Source organism: Betta splendens, chromosome 2 (genome assembly GCF_900634795.4).
Source record: "Betta splendens chromosome 2, fBetSpl5.4, whole genome shotgun sequence".
Classification (NCBI taxonomy): Eukaryota; Metazoa; Chordata; class Actinopteri; order Anabantiformes; family Osphronemidae; genus Betta; species Betta splendens.
Genome location: NC_040882.2, coordinates 28,155,939 through 28,173,534, shown reverse-complemented (window position 1 = coordinate 28,173,534; position 17,596 = coordinate 28,155,939). Strand labels below are relative to the sequence as shown.

The 17,596-nt window shown below is 49.1% G+C and overlaps 1 protein-coding gene across 2 annotated transcripts; it reads right to left on the bottom strand.

Moving 5' to 3' along the window:
- Positions 1-94: 94 nt before the first annotated feature.
- kif1c (kinesin family member 1C) lies at positions 95-17,202 on the bottom strand. Of its 2 annotated transcripts, none has more exons than XM_029142929.3 (28): positions 16,635-17,202; positions 11,927-12,054; positions 11,211-11,287; positions 10,956-11,034; positions 10,620-10,720; positions 10,146-10,211; positions 9,897-10,075; positions 9,666-9,777; positions 9,523-9,600; positions 9,374-9,439; positions 9,221-9,299; positions 8,394-8,472; positions 8,169-8,317; positions 7,826-7,933; positions 7,609-7,742; positions 7,441-7,520; positions 7,054-7,129; positions 6,889-6,968; positions 6,480-6,574; positions 5,630-5,713; positions 5,306-5,486; positions 5,173-5,245; positions 4,994-5,092; positions 4,737-4,898; positions 4,379-4,654; positions 4,108-4,197; positions 3,819-4,029; positions 95-3,456 (listed from the first exon to the last, which is right to left on the bottom strand). In XM_029142929.3, the coding sequence occupies exons 2-28, from the start codon at positions 12,030-12,032 to the stop codon at positions 2,606-2,608; spliced, it is 3,771 nt and encodes a 1,256-aa protein (XP_028998762.1). In that variant the 5' UTR covers positions 12,033-12,054; positions 16,635-17,202; the 3' UTR covers positions 95-2,605. The 2 variants fall into 2 exon arrangements, with proteins under 2 accessions (XP_028998762.1, XP_028998763.1); XM_029142930.3 differs by having other exon boundaries at positions 9,221-9,296.
- Positions 17,203-17,596: the final 394 nt, after the last annotated feature.

Genomic DNA, 17,596 nt, shown 5'->3' with positions numbered 1-17,596 from the left:
TCAATAATCCAAAAGTGCATTAAAGACTGTTTTAGTTTACATTCAGTGAAGTGATCGTTCTGTTGGGACTCAGAAAAGCAGGATGTGAACCGCATTGCGTTTTTGATTCTCGTCAGTTTATTGCCATCATGTTGTCTGCAGGTAGAGCCTGAGTTTGGTTCCTGATGCAACAAAACAACAACAGACACAACAACTCAACACAAAGAAGAGCCGGACTTCGTCTAAGGCTTTGATTGGAGCAGAGATGCGGAGGAATGGGCGAAGCCACTCAGTGGGCGAGTTCAAGAATTCTGCTAAGCAGAGTTACCGTGGCAACGCCGCCTTTAGCAAACTCGTCCTCCACCTCAAATCTCCAAATAAAATAAAAAAAATAAACAGATGATTAAACAAAAAAAAACAGTCCAATCTGCTTTTTGAAGTAAAACAAACTTAAAATGTCTAAAAATAACAAAACACACAGACCTCTACAGACACCAACACACTCAGGTGGGTGCATGAGGGCGCTCCCTGTAGCAGCATCCAGAAGGAGCCAGCATTAATGACACGTAAGCTTTTAATAATCATATTAATAGTGACAGTGGCAACACAAAGTAAAGAATGGAGGCAGAGTTAAAATTATGAGAATGAGAAAAGAAAAAAAAAGTTGGAAAAAAGGTGAAACATAGAAACCATAAACAAAAAGAAAGGATCGCCCCATCAAGCGGCAGCAGCTGAACGGGATTGTCTCGCGATCGGAACGGAGCAAAACGAGACTGCTAATGTCAAAGCTGCTGTTTCTCTCCATCGTTCATGTTCATATCATTACTGTGGCAGCTCCTCCCCAACTGTCCGACGACGTGTTCAGCGGTGCCAACAGTGAAGATGGCAGCGATCATCAACTCTGCATTCACTGTGATGCAGGAAGTGGGACATTTGTGGCCCGTTGGTTGTGGTGCGTTAATAACGTCTATATTTCTGAGGCGCATTGAATGCAACAGCAAAATCAAATAGCACATGAATTTGTTTTAGATAAGAGAAAAAAAACTGTGTGACAATAAACACACATTTCCAACTCCCCGACAGCTTGTGAAGGCAGCAGCTTGTCTCGTCCATGGTGTCAGATCCTCCAGGAGTTTAATATCACACAGAACAAGTTATAGTGTCTCCTACAGTAAAACAACGCGTATTCATTCAAATGTCTCCATTCTCTGCCTTCTCTCATCTCCTGCCCGTCTCTCTCCATTTCCCATAGTTCCTTGCTTTTAGAACCCTACATAAACTCGTCCATCTTATTTTCTACATCTCCCATTATTGTTCACCAAGTCAGTATTTCTCCCATGAAGCCTCACATACTACATTTCCCACCATTTGCCAGAGACCCCGACTCGTAAAATAGATTAATTTTCATAAAGTCAAACAAAATATGTCATGATACACTTCAAATATACACTCAAGGCTTTAAAACACTCCTCATGTATAACCCCATCCACCTCCTTTATCGTCTTTCATTCTAACCTCTCCCCCCTCCACTCGTCCGCCTCTACAGCAGTGGGTCTGTCAGCTCTCGCCACAGCAAAGCCTTCTTTGGTTTGTAGCAATCAGCGACAGCATCTAAGTCACATGAGGCAAATAAAGAAATCCAATGGCTGTGATGTGGCTTCAAGGAAACTACAAGTCAGTAAACATGTTGTGGATGTTTACTTTTTTGAGACACGTTTAAAGTCTGTGACTACACGTAAACTGGCTGATTGCTGATCAGACAATAAAATATCAACACCCAGGTGTAACATAAGCGTAAAGTGAGGCTCTGAGACTGCAACTGTGGCATAGAAACACAATGATGAAGCAGTATGTACTGGATTGCCCCTGAATGAACATGCCGGTGCTGCTGCCTTGGCCAGGCCAGAATAGGCTAGGCCAGAATAGGCTAGGCAAGGCTAGGCCAGGCCAGAATAGGCTAGGCCAGGCTAGCTATAGAATAGGAAATGCTAACACTTTCACCTGTGCTAAACTGGGTCTTGTGTCTTATGTCACAAGAATACACAGATGACATGTTAGCTGTGCAGGCTAACGAATCAGGCTAACTGACTACTAGCACAAGCTAACAGAGACCACTCATGTTGAACCAGGCTAGTTAGCCTGCTGGGCTAACAGTAACTAAAACCCAAGTCTACTTAAAAACAAACAGCCGTCATGCCCTGAAAAAAACAACATACTTCAAATTTAAAATATATTAAAAAAGCTTCAACAGGAGACATTTTAAGGCACCTTGTTATAAAAGGCTGAAGTAGAATACCAGTCAATCATCAGTGATCCAGAAAATCTATAATAAGGCGTGATCTATTTTGGCAAAAACATTACAACAGCATTAACCCGTGCTAACGCCTGGAGGAAGCCACACATCAGCAGGATGGAGGTTACAGGATGTGTGTGACGTTAGCTGGTGTATTACCAGTTGAGTCAGTGTAGTAAAAGTGCTCTCTCTCACACGCACGCACGCACGCACACATGCGCACACACGCGCACACACGCGCACACACACACACACACACACACACACACTGCTCTACAGCATCAGGACCACCTCTGCAGCCAATCAGAGCTCTCGCTACTGTGGAGTCAGAGGTCAGACGGGGGCGTCCTTGTTATTGTTGTTTTTGAGGTCTGGTGCACTAAACTGCCGTCTCATCCTGGGTGGAGTGGTGAAACCCCACCCTGCCAGGGGTGGGCCCACCCCCATCCCCAGCAGCATTTCAGCAGGAGGCAGGACCCCGGAGCGAGGCAGGCTGTGGAAGCTGGGGTGAGGTCCTGGCTGGAATGCTGCATTAAGGGGGTTGTAGTAGGGGTGAGGAAACTGATGGTGCTGACGTTGATTAAAATAGAAAGCGTCTCTGTCTCGGTCCCTCCCCACTCCTCCTCCGCTGCCTCCACCTCTTCCACCTCCTCGGTCTCCCCCTGGCCCTGGTGAGACTCCCCTCCTCTGCCTGGGTCGCCCCTGGTGACCACCTCCCCCTCCACCTCCATGGTGTTGCTCATTGTCGTAGTTACTGTTTCCTTGAGTGGAGCTGTCCAAAGAGTTGCGACGGTAACGGTGGTAGTTTTGGTTGTTTCCCTGGTGATTGTACTGGAAACTGCCCTGGTTCCCCTGGTTACGATGCTGCCAGGCCCGATGAGGGCTGGGGGTGCGCATTCGAGGAGGTGGAGGCTGGAAGGGCAGTGGCAGGACAGCAGGAGGCTGACTGAGAGGAGGAGGCGGTGAGGGAGAACCTTTACCCTCCACTCCTCCCCCCTCCTCCCTCTGCTCCATCTCATCTCCTCCCTCCCCCAGACCGAGGGCCTGCAGGGTGGCGCTGGCTGGTCCCCAGGACAACCGGTGAGCAGGGTTACTCTTGAAGGGGAACTTCAGCTTGCACTCCTGGGGGGGGATGAAGCGGCCGGTGCCCGGGAGATGCACAGGGACAGTGGGCAGGTTCTGAACTGTAGGAGGGGAAGCAGATGGGTCAGACCTGGGTTAGTGGCTAGACCTTCAGCAGCTAGCGCCGTCAGAAAACACTGAACCCAATCATGGATGGAGCATTTAGACATAATGTTTCACCCTGTGTGGACAGTTTGTAAATGACATCCTACTGAAAAGTGGAGCAAACCAAATGTGTCAGGTCGGCTTTAATGTTATCTGAATTGTATATTTATCTGTACAGATGCAGAGTCCCTGGGAAACAACTGGCTCATACAGAGGTCCAATAAGAGCTGCAATTGGACGGATCCATGGGAAACAGAATGTGAGAAAGGTCCAAGGTACCTCCCCAAACATTCACAGGTTCTGTGGTTCTGATCCTGACCTTGGGTCGGGTTCTGTCCTCGTAGTTTCTTCGTAATGTTCTGCTGCTGCAGGTTCAGGATTCGCTGCTGTTCCTGTTTGAGCCAGCGCAGGCGTCCTCTCCTGAACACGGGGTCCTCCTCCATCAGCCGCTGGACCCGGACCTCTGGCACCGCTGCCCCGCTCCCGTCCATCTGAGGAGACCCATCTCCTTCGCCATTCACATCGTCGTCCTGGAAACGAACAGAGTGGAATCAAACCGGGTCAAAGAGATGAAAGCTCAGCCGATGGAGGGGAAGCGTCCGGAGTACCTGCACAGGTATGACGCTCTCCATCTTGATCATTCTGTCTCTCAAAGCTTTGATCTCCTCGTCCTTCATGTTGTTCTGCAGCTTCACTTCCTGAAGGATTTATTCATATTATTAAACACAAACCGAGTGTATATACACCAACAGATTAATCCCTTTATTTGTATGTTATAAAACGAACAGCCTGTTTGTCTCTAGCTCTTCTTCTGTAGCTACTGGAGCTGTTGGAGTTTAGTAGCGGTAGTGGTTTGAACATTATTGAAAGCTCCCTCACCTCCAGGATATCAGTCAGTTTATCAATGTGAGCCTTCAGGTCATACACTTTCCCTTTGTCTCCTCCCTCGCCCGTCTCTCCTCCTCCCCCCTCCTCCATGGGGGGACTCTTCTCCTCCCCGATGCCCACGGTGTCGCAGACGTCCTGGGCCACGGCCCGCCAGCTGTCCCTTTCGCTGGAGTCCTTCTTAGCGTACATGCGGCACAGCTCCTTCATCTTGACGATGGACAGCGCTTCGATCTCCTGACGGGAATGTCGGAAATCCCCCAGAGCCACCTGAAGGGAGCGCCACAACAGGGAAGGCTTGTGAAAACAGTGTGGTGCTGTGGTTGTGGTACCAGCAGTCTGTGCTTGCGACCTCGTAGCAGATCTCCTTCACAGCCTGCATGCGGAGGTCTTCCATGGTAACGCGCTTGGGGTCTTTGCTGATCCTCCTCCTCTGGGGGATCTGATAGACCCTGAGCGGCTCCCTCCTCTTCCCACTGCTGGGCAAACCACAGCGCTTCACTATGGACTGCACCTGGAAACACATCAGCCCCGATTCTAGATTAGGTACAGTAGGATAGAATAATAGAAGCCTCTGAGCTACAGCCACAGATACTACATGGACAGTACCTTGGTGGCAGGCAGCTTCTCCCTCAGTGAGGAGATCAGCCTCCAGCTCTCCTCACACGAGCGTTTGTCCGAGTCGTCGCCGCTGTCGCTGTCTGCGTACTGAACACACAAACACACATACAGCTTTAGCAGGGGACCCACTGCTAACAGCACACACACACACGCACACAGGAACCCACCAGTCGGTGCTGCTCCAGAAGCAGATCAGCCTCCTCCTTCTCTCTGCGGTACTGAGTCTCCATGTCCTGCAGCCTGGAACACAACCAGTGTTCACTAAGGTCCTCTCCCTTGAACAGATCCGTGTTTTCATACCTCTTCTCCATCTCCAGTTTGATGTCGATGCCCTGTTTCTCTAACAGCTCCCTCTGAGCGTAGTTCCAGTCCTCGGGCTCTGCCTGCTGCTCGGCTGTGACGCTGCGCTCCCTCTCCAGCCTCGCCTGCTCTGGGTGGTTGAACCGGAACACGTGGTTCTTCCCCATCACGATACGGTTACCTGGAAACAGACCCACAAAGATGCAGAACTGCAGCCAACAGCTCAGAGGGTAAGTCCAAGGGGCAGACGAGGCAGAAGGAAGCTGGAAGCTGAGGGCCCCTGGGTCACGTCTCATATCACTGCAGCGTGATGTCGTCGGGTACCTTGTTTGAGGACAACAGCGTCGCTGATCTGCTTCCCGTTGACGTACGTCTCAGCTCCGACCAACGGCTCCAGAGTGACCACAACTGCAGAAGAACACACACAGGTCAGAACAAACAAACATCATGTTCACAACAACAACACCCAAACACAGTGAGGAGGAGGAGGAGGAGGAGGAGGGGTCACAGGAAACACAGGTGTGGATGATGATGGCGTCTCCATAGCAACCACGAACAGCGACTGTTCAACGATACCTGACAAGTCTTCCTGGCAGCTTTTACAGAGAGAGAGAAACAAAAGTCACTCATCGACGTCTCATGAACACAGACAAGTCTCCCCCCCTAAAATACTGAACCATCACAGATTGTAACATTTCCAGTTCACACCTGGTTTAGTTAGAACTCAGAAATAGATGTAGGTTTTAGAGGACAAGGACGCGAAAGCATCAGAAAACAGATAGGTGGAAATTAAGTGTTGGTGAGTTCAACTTTAAGGTTCTGATTTGTTTCTCAGCTCAAGTTTGACCACATGACGGTGACAGCAGCAAACTCACTGACAGGAGACTCTGAATGGTTTCTACATCAGCTACAACTATGAACTGGGCGCTGAACACACCACACACTGAAGCTTCCTCTGGGCCCGATGCTCTTCTCCTGTTTATAGCTTAGCTTCTCATGTTTATATGTTTAATGAAATACTTCACCAACAGGTCAGAAAACAACTCTGCATCACTAACCAGACAACGTGTGTGTTATAAGAAGAACCAGCCCACACACACACACACACACACACACACACACACACACACACACACACACACACACACACACACACACACACACACTCTCTCACCTTCTCCCTGCTCGTTCGTCTCGCTGACGAACACACAGTGAATCTCCTTTATGAACTGACCCGACAGCTTAATGTCCACGTCCTGTTGTCCGACCCTGCAACAGACACAAACACTGATCACAGCATTTACTGCAACGTGAGCCGTGACACAACAGTGTCATGGCTCAGCTAATTATTAATTATTCTGACTTGTGTGTTTCAAATCATTTTTTCCTTACATCTTAGGTTGCAGCTACAGTAAATATGCTCTGAATCATGAGTTCATCAACTACATTTAAACTGTTTTAATCATGCCGTGTTGAACACAGCTGTTGGAGTTAAGCGACGGCTTCTGATGTCAACTGGACCCAGGAGTCAGTAAACCTGGAGGATGGATGAAACCAGAACCAGAACCGACTAAGGCGCTGACCTGGTGACTCCCTCCTTGATGTAGTAGAGCAGACACTCGGACATCAGAGGGTCTTCGTTGAGGTTGACCAGGTGAGGCGTCTGCAGCGTGAACACAAACATCAGCTGCTGTACGTTCACATCCACCATGAGACAAGAGGACGCCAGCCAACAGACAGACACTCACTCCTTTGGGAGAAAACACGCCCAGCGTCCCTCCGTCCTCCTTGATGGACACGCCCATCTCAGCCAGCAGAGACTCTCTGAGTGAGACCAGAGGTTTCATTACTCCATTCATTCAACTGATTAAAGACGCTTTATAACAGGCTTCAGTTCCACCTGATTACTGAAGGAACCTCCTGCATGTTGTTCCATATTTGTACCTGTTCACCAGGTGACATGAGCTGATGGCTCTGTCTCTGATTACTGCTTGGACTAAACATTTAAACTTTCACTTCACTGCAGTTTCTGACCACATCTCTGTAAACGGCTGCAGATCAGGCTGAACACAATAAACTGTGTTAGAGCAGGTAGACATTAACTGCAGTGACAGAAGCAGAGTTCATGAGGGTACCTCTCCATGCGAATAGATTCTGTCTTCCTTAGTTTCTCCTCCCACGTCTCATTTAGTTCAGCAATAATTTTCTCAGTTTCCTACACGGAAGAGCAGCTTTAGTCCTTCTCTTCATTTGTCACATCCTGCAGATTCATCTTTCAGCACCGACATCACACTCTGACCCACCAACAGTCTCTCAGCTGCTTCCTCTTTACTGATGGTCTCCGTGGCAACAGCCTCCTCTTCCTCCTCTCCATTCTCGGTCAGGTTTTCAGGATCAGAGGGTCCCTCACCTGCAGACTCGGGTTCAGCCTGATCCCCTGCAGCAAAGCAAACGGCAGATTGTGTATGAGCTGGAATGCCAGAAAGGCTCTACATCAAACACAAGCATCCCACCGCTCACCTGCAGAGGCTGGGCCATTCTTAGATGCCACCCCATTGGTTGTGAGGGCCAGCTGCAGCGGGGAGGGGGCCACACCTGCACCACCACCGGGGCCGGGGTTGTTGTTGACTTTAGGACAGACAGGGAAAGTGGAGGGTCAGGTTTTGTGTTTTAACAAGTACAGTAGCAATCTCTGATATGCTGATTATGTGAGGAACACACACACACGTACAACACACACACACACACACACACACACACACACACACACACACACACACACACACACACACACACACACACACACACACACACACACACACACACACACAGATCAGCCTCATCACCCGTTCTGTCCACGTACTAGCATTGTCCAGCAGCTCCTGCAGCCCCTGGGAGAACAGCAGGTTCCTCAGTCGCTCCACTTCAGCCTTCAGCTCCCGGATCAGTTTGGCGTTGGGATCCTCATTGATCACAGCGTTACAGCGAATCTGTTTGGCGCGGTCAGCGTATCTGGAGCCACACCACAGGTAGATTAAATCACAGCCTCAGCAGAGCGTCAGATCACACATCGACACCAGAGTCTGACCTCAGAGTGCTCAGTGTTTCTTCATAGTTGATGTCAGCAGGACTTAGAGCAGCGATCATGGCCGTCCGCGAGTTTCCTCCTGAAACAAAGACATTCAAACACATTCAGACTATAACATAAAACTGATGAAGTGTCTTTGGGATAATCCTCCTCATCTGTTCGTGATCTAGAGGGTGGGTGGTTGGATGGATAGATACTTCATTCATCCCAGTGAGAAATTCACAAGAATCTAAGAAGCCCACAGTAACTAGGATTAACAGGAGCTCAGATACGTGTATATTCAAACTCTCCAGCCACGACAATACCAGATGTTCATTCATTTAATCACCTGATGACAAAGGCGACATGAAAAAGCTACTGATTGGTTGAAAAGGCCGATTGCTGGAAAATATGCAGTTAATCATTGAAACGATGTGAGACTTATCATACTGAATAGAATGAACTCCGTGTGTAGTGTTTTTATGCCTCGTCCTTCTGTTCAGAACAGAGAGCACCTGAATGTAGCATTTTTATCTGTGATGGCGTGTGATCTGTGCAGAAGGTATTTTCTCATGTACTGTGTAATTATGCACATTCCAGGGTGGAAACTAACTATATAACAAGCCGTACTTGCAAGTAAAATCCCGAAGAAGGTCTCAACTGATTGTGTCTCTTTCATTTAAGAAGTAAAAAGGGAATTCAGAATTTCCATAACACCGGTCTTCACAGAGCGATGCTGCCTCTGTATCACACAAAGTCCAGCAACACAATACTGAACAGGGAGAGCGATGGGAACTACTTCAGGTCCCAGCTCTGTCAGTACCACTGCAGCCGTTCACTGAACCTACCCAGGTTTTCCTTCAGTAACCAGGTGAGGACAGAGTCTCGGTAGGGAATGAAATCACTTTTCCTCTTCTTACTGCTCTGCTGTTGAGGACAGAACGGTTATTGGTCATAACCCGCCTCACTTTAGTGTCAGGGACTAAATGGTGTTTCTTTACCATCTCCGCCAACGCTGATATGACTTTTCCTAATGTGGTCAGAGACTTGTTGATGTTTGCTCCCTCCTGTACAACAAACACACAGTGAGTATAAAAGCCAGGGATAAAGAATGCTGATAGACACTGATTCCACAGGAGCCAGGTCCGACCTTGAGCCTGGTGCCCTTTGCTCCAGATGAGTCAGCTCGCTCGCTTCCAGCCAGGTCCACCAGACTGATCTTACTGACCTGAGAGAGAAACAGGATCAACTACTCAATACGATGACAGAGGGCAGAAAGCAGAGAACACCCACCTTCTCAGTGTCCAAACTCGTCATCTGGTCTCGTCGTTTCTGGGTAAAGACGATGGTGAAGACAGCGTGGGACCTGGATGACGTCTCATTCATGTTTGTGGCAGCGACCGTCCTGGAATCAATGATCAGACATAGATTTCAGCCAGGACACCGGCAGACGACCTCCAGAAACCGTTGTGGTCTTGGTTTGAGTGCAGTGTAAATGTTTAAATGCTTCAGGACGAAACCGACCGGGCTTTGTTTCCAGCGTCCATCAGGTCCCGGATGTCGGTGAATCCAGTCACGGCCAGTTTTGACAGGTCCTCCACGTACGGCCCAAGGATGGGATGCTCCCGGACCCTCAGAGTCCCCTGTGACTTCGGGTTCAACAGATCCCGAACCCGCTCGCAGTAGATCTCCATGTAGGAAACCTGTTGGTGGAGGAGACGACGTTGAGCCACCGAACGTACTGAACAATTCTATTCATAGCAACTGCTTCACCTCCACAGAGTACGTGAGGTCCGGATCCACATTTTCTCCTGTTCTCTGAAACAAGTCCTCACACAGCTGAAAACAGAGACAAAATCCCTGATCACAACCAGTCCAACAAATAAACACACATCAAACCAACTGTCCATCTGCACAGTCACAGACAGGACACACGCCAGAGTAACCAGCGGTCTACACAGAAGCTTGAACACATTCCCTATTGTCCAAGAAACGCAGTAGGAACGAACCCTAGTCCTCCAGAGCTACTGACCTGTATGTTTACAGAGTCACTGCAGCTTCTAATTGGCTGAGGTCACCAATAGTAAATCAGTACAAACCCCTGGGCTGCAGCTTACGACGCCTGGCTGAGTCCGGCTGAGACAGTGATAGAAACCTGTCGAGCTTCTGGGCTCAAAGAGAACCATAGAGAACGACTAGCTGTACTGCTGCTCCCACAGTCCTCTGTTGAAGGAGGAGATCACGTACCTGTGGTATGATCCCTTCCTGCCCAGGCTCCTGTTTGCCCATCATCGTGTAGCTCTTTCCTGCGCCGGTTTGACCGTATGCAAAAATACACACATTGTAACCTTGAAGAAAATAACAACAACATGAACTGCTGTTTTAAACAGACAAAAAATAGACAGTGGTCAGTAACTACAAGAGTCAGAAATCAGACTGTTTACATTCACATGTAAACTCACATCATTCACCATGTCCTAGTTGAGTGAGCTAATTAGCATTAGCATCAGCTGTAAATCACTACTTTATTATCCTTGAAGGTTCAGATGTTGTTTAGCTCCAGTCGAAATTAGATTGTTTTACCTTCAAACGAGTGCAGCAGCATCTCCTCTCCAATGTCCTTATAAACCTGGGTCTGAGACGCAAAGCTGGGGTCCTCAGCCTGCAGCAAGACACACACACACACACACACACACACACACACACACACACACACACACACACACACACACACACACACACACACACACACACACACACACACACACACACACAGTCATCACACATTCTGGGTTAACTACAGACATGTTTGGACAGTGTTGGGGTGTGTGGGTTCACCGTGGTGTGAGACCAGTAGGAGTAGTCAAAGGTGAAGTTCTTTGCTCCATCTTTGGACTGTTTTGGGTTGGAGATGCCTAGAAAGGACAACCAGACTGCAGTGACCTTGTACATTGTACATGTAGTTTTTGATAATACACAGCAGGTTGAGAGTATTAATATCTGTAGATCTGAGCGGGTTCTGACGTCTGCTGCAGCAGCGTCTATTAATAAGCATGGTGGTGGGGTGTTTAAATAGCAGGTTCAGAGGTCACATGACCAGCAGAGGCATTCTGGGACCTCTGGAGGAAAACGCGTGTCTACGGACTGGGAACTGAGGATGTTACCAGTATGTTTCCAGTACATTACCAGTTTTTGACCAGTTTGTGTCCAGTATGTGACCAGTTTGTGTCCAGTATGTGACCAGTATGTGTCCAGTCTGTGAGCAGTTTGTGTCCAGTTTGTGTCCAGTATGTGACCAGTTTGTGTCCAGTATGTGACCAGTATGTTTCCAGTCTGTGTCCAGTATGTGACCAGTATGTGTCCCTGCTGCTTCACTTGGTCTACATGGTTTGAGCTGGGTCCTAGCAGCGTATTAAGACTCAGCAGTTCCATTTAACAGGAGCACACAGGTCCAAAAGGTCAAACTAGTCTGGGCCTGAAGTTAGAAGTGGACCCATTAAAACCAGTCAGTTGTGCTCGGGACGTTGATGGATTGAACCCAGTTGGTGGCTTACAGGTACTGGTTCCCTGCATCTGGATCACACACTTGGCGTTGCGTCCGATCTCTCTGGAGTTGAACGGACGGACCCGAACCGCCACCTTGACTGACGCACCTGCCATCGCTAGGCTCCTCCCACTCCACCTGAGGACAGCCAATCAGAGAGCTCGGTCAAACACAGAAATGAAGGACATCTTCAGAACAAGACAGTCTGGATTCATAATTTGATCTACACATGTCACTGACTGGTTCAACGTGAGGCGAGGCTGAAATGTCGGTTCCCTGTTAACTGTTTCACTATCGGATCATGTGACTGCAGGTAAGTGGTGCTGGCAGACTTCCCAGCATGCAGTGGTGCAGCTGATGGTAAACAGCAGGTGAATGTCAGTGTTTTACAGTGTGCACCAGACACTGACCTCCGTCTTTCTGTTTATTCAGGTGAGAAATCTGGGGATTAATCTGATTATATGGACCGAGAGGCTTCAGGTGGTCGCACTTTGGTCCAGACGGCTTTAAACTAAAACAATAGAACCCACATCTGTGGCTAAAGCTCAGCAGTAGATCTGGATAACAGGAGCAGAACTCTGCCTCTATTCATTAACTCTCGCTCTTGGATGGATTTTCCCCTTTCATTTTTATTCCACCACATTAGTTTCAGTTTCTTCCGTTCCTCATTCCTCTCCTCCTCTTTTTCCCATTCCTGTGTTTAGTCTTTTCCATCATTGTTCTTCTTTGCCTTCTTCCTTTCTCCACCCTCATTTTCAGTCATTTCATCTTTTTACATTTTGTTTTTTTTTTGACCAGGTTTTATTTTTAATGCTGTCTTTACTTCCACTTCCTGTCACCTTGTGCGTCTTGTCCTTTGGGCTCAGCCAGTGGTTCTTGTCCTCTATCATTAGCTTTCTCCTCCTCCTCTCTTTCATGCTGTGTTTCCTCATCACTATGGAAGCTGCACAGCTGTCGTCACTTAGACTTTTTCTGTCTCACGCTTTAGCTCCTTTTGTGTTAGACATCAGTTTTCTTTGGTTTATCTTGTCTCTCTCTCTCTCTCTTTGTTGAACGCCCCAGGCCTTTAAACACACACCAGCCGATGGGAAACCACCCTGTCAGCTAATGTTACTGTGTGTGTGGCTTTGTGTGCTGTTCTCAGGTTGGAGGGTCCAGGTCTGAGTTTGTGGTTCTGAGGTTAAATAGAGAAGCTAAATGTGACGTCATTAATCACATTATAACTCAGCATCCTATTAAAGACACAATCTAATATCAGTTGTATGAACCAGGAGGTTCAGATGTGAGTCGTTAACGTTGCTTTTAGGCCAATCATTACTGGTGGCTGAGCTCCACACAGTAACCTGCCCCACAGAACTCTGGGTAAATGTAGAGAAAAGGTTTGGTGACGTCACCGACAAAGAAGCTGCACTGGCCAATCACGTACAAGCACGAATCCCTGCCATCAGTGTGTAACATGAACGCTGTGGTTCTATTGTTGACTTAGAGACTGTGAGCGTCAAAGGTGCCTTCATGGACAAACAGCAGATTCTGTGTCAGGTCATCACTGGGGTCTGATGATTGATCAAGCCATCGATCATCTGTCAGAGCCACCGGATCAGCTGGTGTGTGACAGCTCAACAGTCCAAAGCTCTTTGACTCAGCTTCCTGCTGACTAAAGACAAGCCTCCATCTGTGTGAAACAGCTCACCTGAGCATGAATTGAACAGAGCCCACTTCCTTCATTCATTCCTTCATACAGTTCCTCAAAGGTCTGTGGTTCTCTGGGAACGTTCCCACACAGGAGACGCCCTGAGTTAACAAGTGTCATTGTTCCTTTTTGTTGGGCCCAGCCCAGTGTGTGTGTGTGTGTGTGTGTGTGTGTGTGTGTGTGTGTGTGTGTGTGTGTGTGTGTGCGTGTGTGTGTGTTCCCCTGAGTCCAGTGTCTGTTAATAGAACATCAGCTGACATTCACTGCCACAAACTGCACACAACTCAGAAAATAGAAAACGTAATAAATTGAAAATATTAAGAATAGAAGGTTGAGGAGTTTGTTGGGCCATTAACCACCCATAAACCCACACACCCATCCATCCATTCACCCATCCACTCACCCATCCATCCATTCACTCATCCATCCATTCACCCATCCACCCATCCACTCACCCATCCATCCATCCACTCATCCATCCATTCACTCACCCATCCATCCATTCACTAATTCATCCATCCTTTCACCCCATCCACCCGCCTCCAGCTGGTCCAGGTATTGAGCAGTAGGTAGGCTACCATCCCAGAGCAGCTTCACTACCACAACCCCCGTCCTCGTCCTTTGACCTCCTCGTTACTAAAGCCCACAGAGAGGAACCACTGGTGCTGCCACAGACCCCACCCGCAGAGACAGTTCCTGCCAACAGGTTTGCTGTGTAAGTCTCAGCTCAGAACAGCAGATGTGAGCAGCTCAGTCCATTTAAAGGTGTAAAGCTCAGTCTGCTCCGTCTTCACCTTTATTCAATAGGACACGTCTGCTGCTGGTTCCCACTCACTGGTCGATGCAGCAGCGCTGGTGTTTCAGGCTGGTTTTACAGCCTGAGGACTCTGGACTCGGCACCAGCGCAGAAAGCTCCTAGAAACAACTGAGTGGAAGCATGTTCAAAGTGTTTGCTGTGTCAACACCGCCTCCAGTCAGACAAGATGGAGGACAGACACCGGTCTGTCTCCGCTCTCATTGTGAGTGTAGGTGAGCGAGCAGCCTGCGCGCGCTGACATCACGTCACAGGCATCCCAGCACACGCTGCAGCAGCCACAGCTGTTCAAACGCTGGACCCAGACGGGCCGCGGCCGCAGGGACACAAACATTACAAAACCGGACTCAGTGGGGAACACACAATCACTGGAACGGGCATCGGGGCGGCTCATCGGCTACGGCTCCGAGGATCAGAGGACGTACTCACACCTGCAGCCGCCTGGGTTCTGGTGGAACCTGTGATGGAACCTGCAGCACCGCGTTCCCTTCAGCACCACTTTAACACCAGCTGGTACTAAAGGCAGCGGAGGATCAGCTCCTCCTCGTTAGAACCTGAACTCCAGCTGATCGATCCCTGATCGCTGATGTGACTCCGGTTGGTTCCCATGTTCAGGCCTCTGGAGGAATGTGATAATGAATGGTCTTCATACCACACACACACACACGGAGCTAAAGTTAGCCACGGGCTCGACCCCACGCCCAGTTTGCAGAGCGCTGACGTCCCTGCAGGTCCTGGCAGGAGGCCGCTAACGTGCTGCCTTCACATGCACGGGTCCGCTCTGCTGTCCAGACGCCTCAGCATCCTGATAGCAAACAATGCAACCCATCGGATCGGGCTCAGAGTCACAGGGCCACGGGTTCATGTAACAGCTCCGAGCTAGCGATGGTTCCTTCCAGCTCTGCCATGTTACTTAATAAAGAACACACACTCAGTGTGCGTCCTGACTGCAGCGCACGCCAGTGTGATGACGGTTTCACCAGCCCACGTTTCCCTGTGTGTGTTTGGTTCCTAATGAGCGGGACGAGCTACGAGCTACAGGTGGAGTTCACCTGAGGAGGCCGTCGTCGTGAAGGAGACGTTACTGACTCTGTGCTGTGGCCTAAAAACATCAGAGCAGAATCCAAACAACACGCAGCTAAAAATACACAACACACACGCAGATGACTGAGATGCCTGCAGAGCCGGCGCTGGAGGTCCGGTGTGCTGAGGCCCGGTAAGACTGGAGCCGAAGAGGACGCGCGTTGAAGCTGTAAACAATGAAACGCTGAGCTCCAACTGGGACCATGTGCTGTTTATCCTTTAACCCAATAAATGATGTTCTGATCATTTATAACGTTATTCCCAGAAGCACCGTCACATGCGTCTGTCTGTTTTGAACTAATTCCTTCACCAGGTAAAACTAAAACCTTCTTCACGTCATGTAAAAACCCTCCATCTGTGTAAATATGTAGATTGGGAGAAATTCACATTAAACAAACTTTAACCTGACTCATACAGCAGCTTTCAAAAAAGCAGAATTCTACCTGATGTTGTTATGACACATTTATTTCATAGCTTTTAAAGAAGGAAAATCTAAACATTTAGTGGATGAAGCTCCTTTAATTCGATTTGATGATTTACCGTTTCATTGAATGATAAACATTAAATTCATAAATGGTGCAACTACATAATATTTAAATTAATAAATCAATAATTGATTTTTTGTCTGAAAACCGGTTCAAACTAAGCTGCAGAACTCATCAGTGACTTGTTTCTCGATCTCGAATCTAAATTAAAGCCCTTCACAAATAAAAGTCACGAGACGCAGAGACATTACGTGCTTTATATTCCAGCTCCAGGACGTTTAGGAAGCAGTTAAATACATTCATGTGCTTTGGGACCAACATTACTTTATTGTAAATCTTTGGAACACTTTTAATCAGTGTGATATTTCTACGTGTTTGTACCAAGTTGGAGACTTGTTAATATTAACAAGTCTTAATATTAAACAATATTAAACCACTATCACAGTATAACGTCTTTGCGCTCATACGGTTATTATAAGGTAGTGATGCGTTTACGTCCAGTAGTTGAATCCATCTGAAGCACAGACCTGCTGCGTCTCAAACGTGACTTCATTACTCTGTTGGCCTGCGGCCTTACCGGAGGGGGGGGGGGGGGGGGGGGGGGGGTAGAGGGGAGGGGGGATAAAGCGGGGGGGGGGGGGCTCACCTCTACCGGACCGCAGGAAGCCGTCCGTCTCGTGGAAGCCACGCGCTGCTGCGGTCACTCCGTCCCCATGAGTGAACAACAAACAGACGAACAGCAGCGACCGGAGGCACAGCCGTGAGGCTCCTGGTTCCGGTCCGGGCCTGTCGGTACCGGGACACAGGCGGGCGCTGACGCGGGGCGCTGCTGTGTCGCTCGCGGTCGAACCGCACAGAAAAGTTACAAGACTCACTCAGCTCGCCTCGTCCGGTTCGACGGCCCGCTCACAACTGCCCTGCGGTCTGACGTCACCGCCCGGAGAACCGAGCCGCCGGTTCGAAGAGCAACGACGCGGGACAAAGCGGAGGAAAGTTTGCGGCCCGCTGCCGCCTGGCTCGCAGGGCGGTGAATCACGGCAGGTCCGGCCGCTAGCGTTACTCAAACCCGGTGACAATCCGGTGGCGACGCCGCTCCGGTCCGCGGACCCGGCTCCTGTGCCCGGGGGGGTTTACCGGTTACCGGTGAACGGGCAGGTTCGGACGGAAAGTGGAGTTTTAGGTGACGGAGGAAGAGGGGGAGACGGGCTGGCCGGTGGCCTGGCCGCGCGCCGGGTGTGTGCGTGTGCGTGCGGGCGCGTCCCCGCGACACCAGCGTTCTGGATCCGGGAAGCGATCCAGCCAGTCAGAAGTCAGCGGCGGGACCCGGATGCCCCGCCCCCTCCGCCACAGAGCTGGAACCGACAGAGGTCTCACTCTGACTCGTATTTACGCTTAACTCCATACCGGCATTTAGGCTAAATTCCAGTTTACGTACTTGTACTTAAGGATTTTATGCCACGTCATAATTCTACACAGTAGATAATTGACTCCATTACTTTCTGGAGATCTAGGAACATTTTCCACCAGCAATTGTTGACTGGCCTGGGAATCATTTAATGCAACAATAAGTCTTGTTATTTTTTATTGAATCTCTTTTGCATGTTTTGT

What these genes read in the sequence shown, in the direction of transcription:
- kif1c (XM_029142929.3), bottom strand. Translation starts at nt 12,032, where the DNA reads ATGGCAGGTGCGTCAGTCAAGGTGGCGGTTCGGGTCCGTCCGTTCAAC. An exon ending in GCTGCTGCACTCGTTTGAAG is followed by an intron (nt 10,721 to 10,955) that starts GTAAAACAATCT and finishes ATTTTCTTCAAG; the next exon opens with GTTACAATGTGTGTATTTTT. An exon ending in AAGCAGCTGAGAGACTGTTG is followed by an intron (nt 7,521 to 7,608) that starts GTGGGTCAGAGT and finishes TCTTCCGTGTAG; the next exon opens with GAAACTGAGAAAATTATTGC.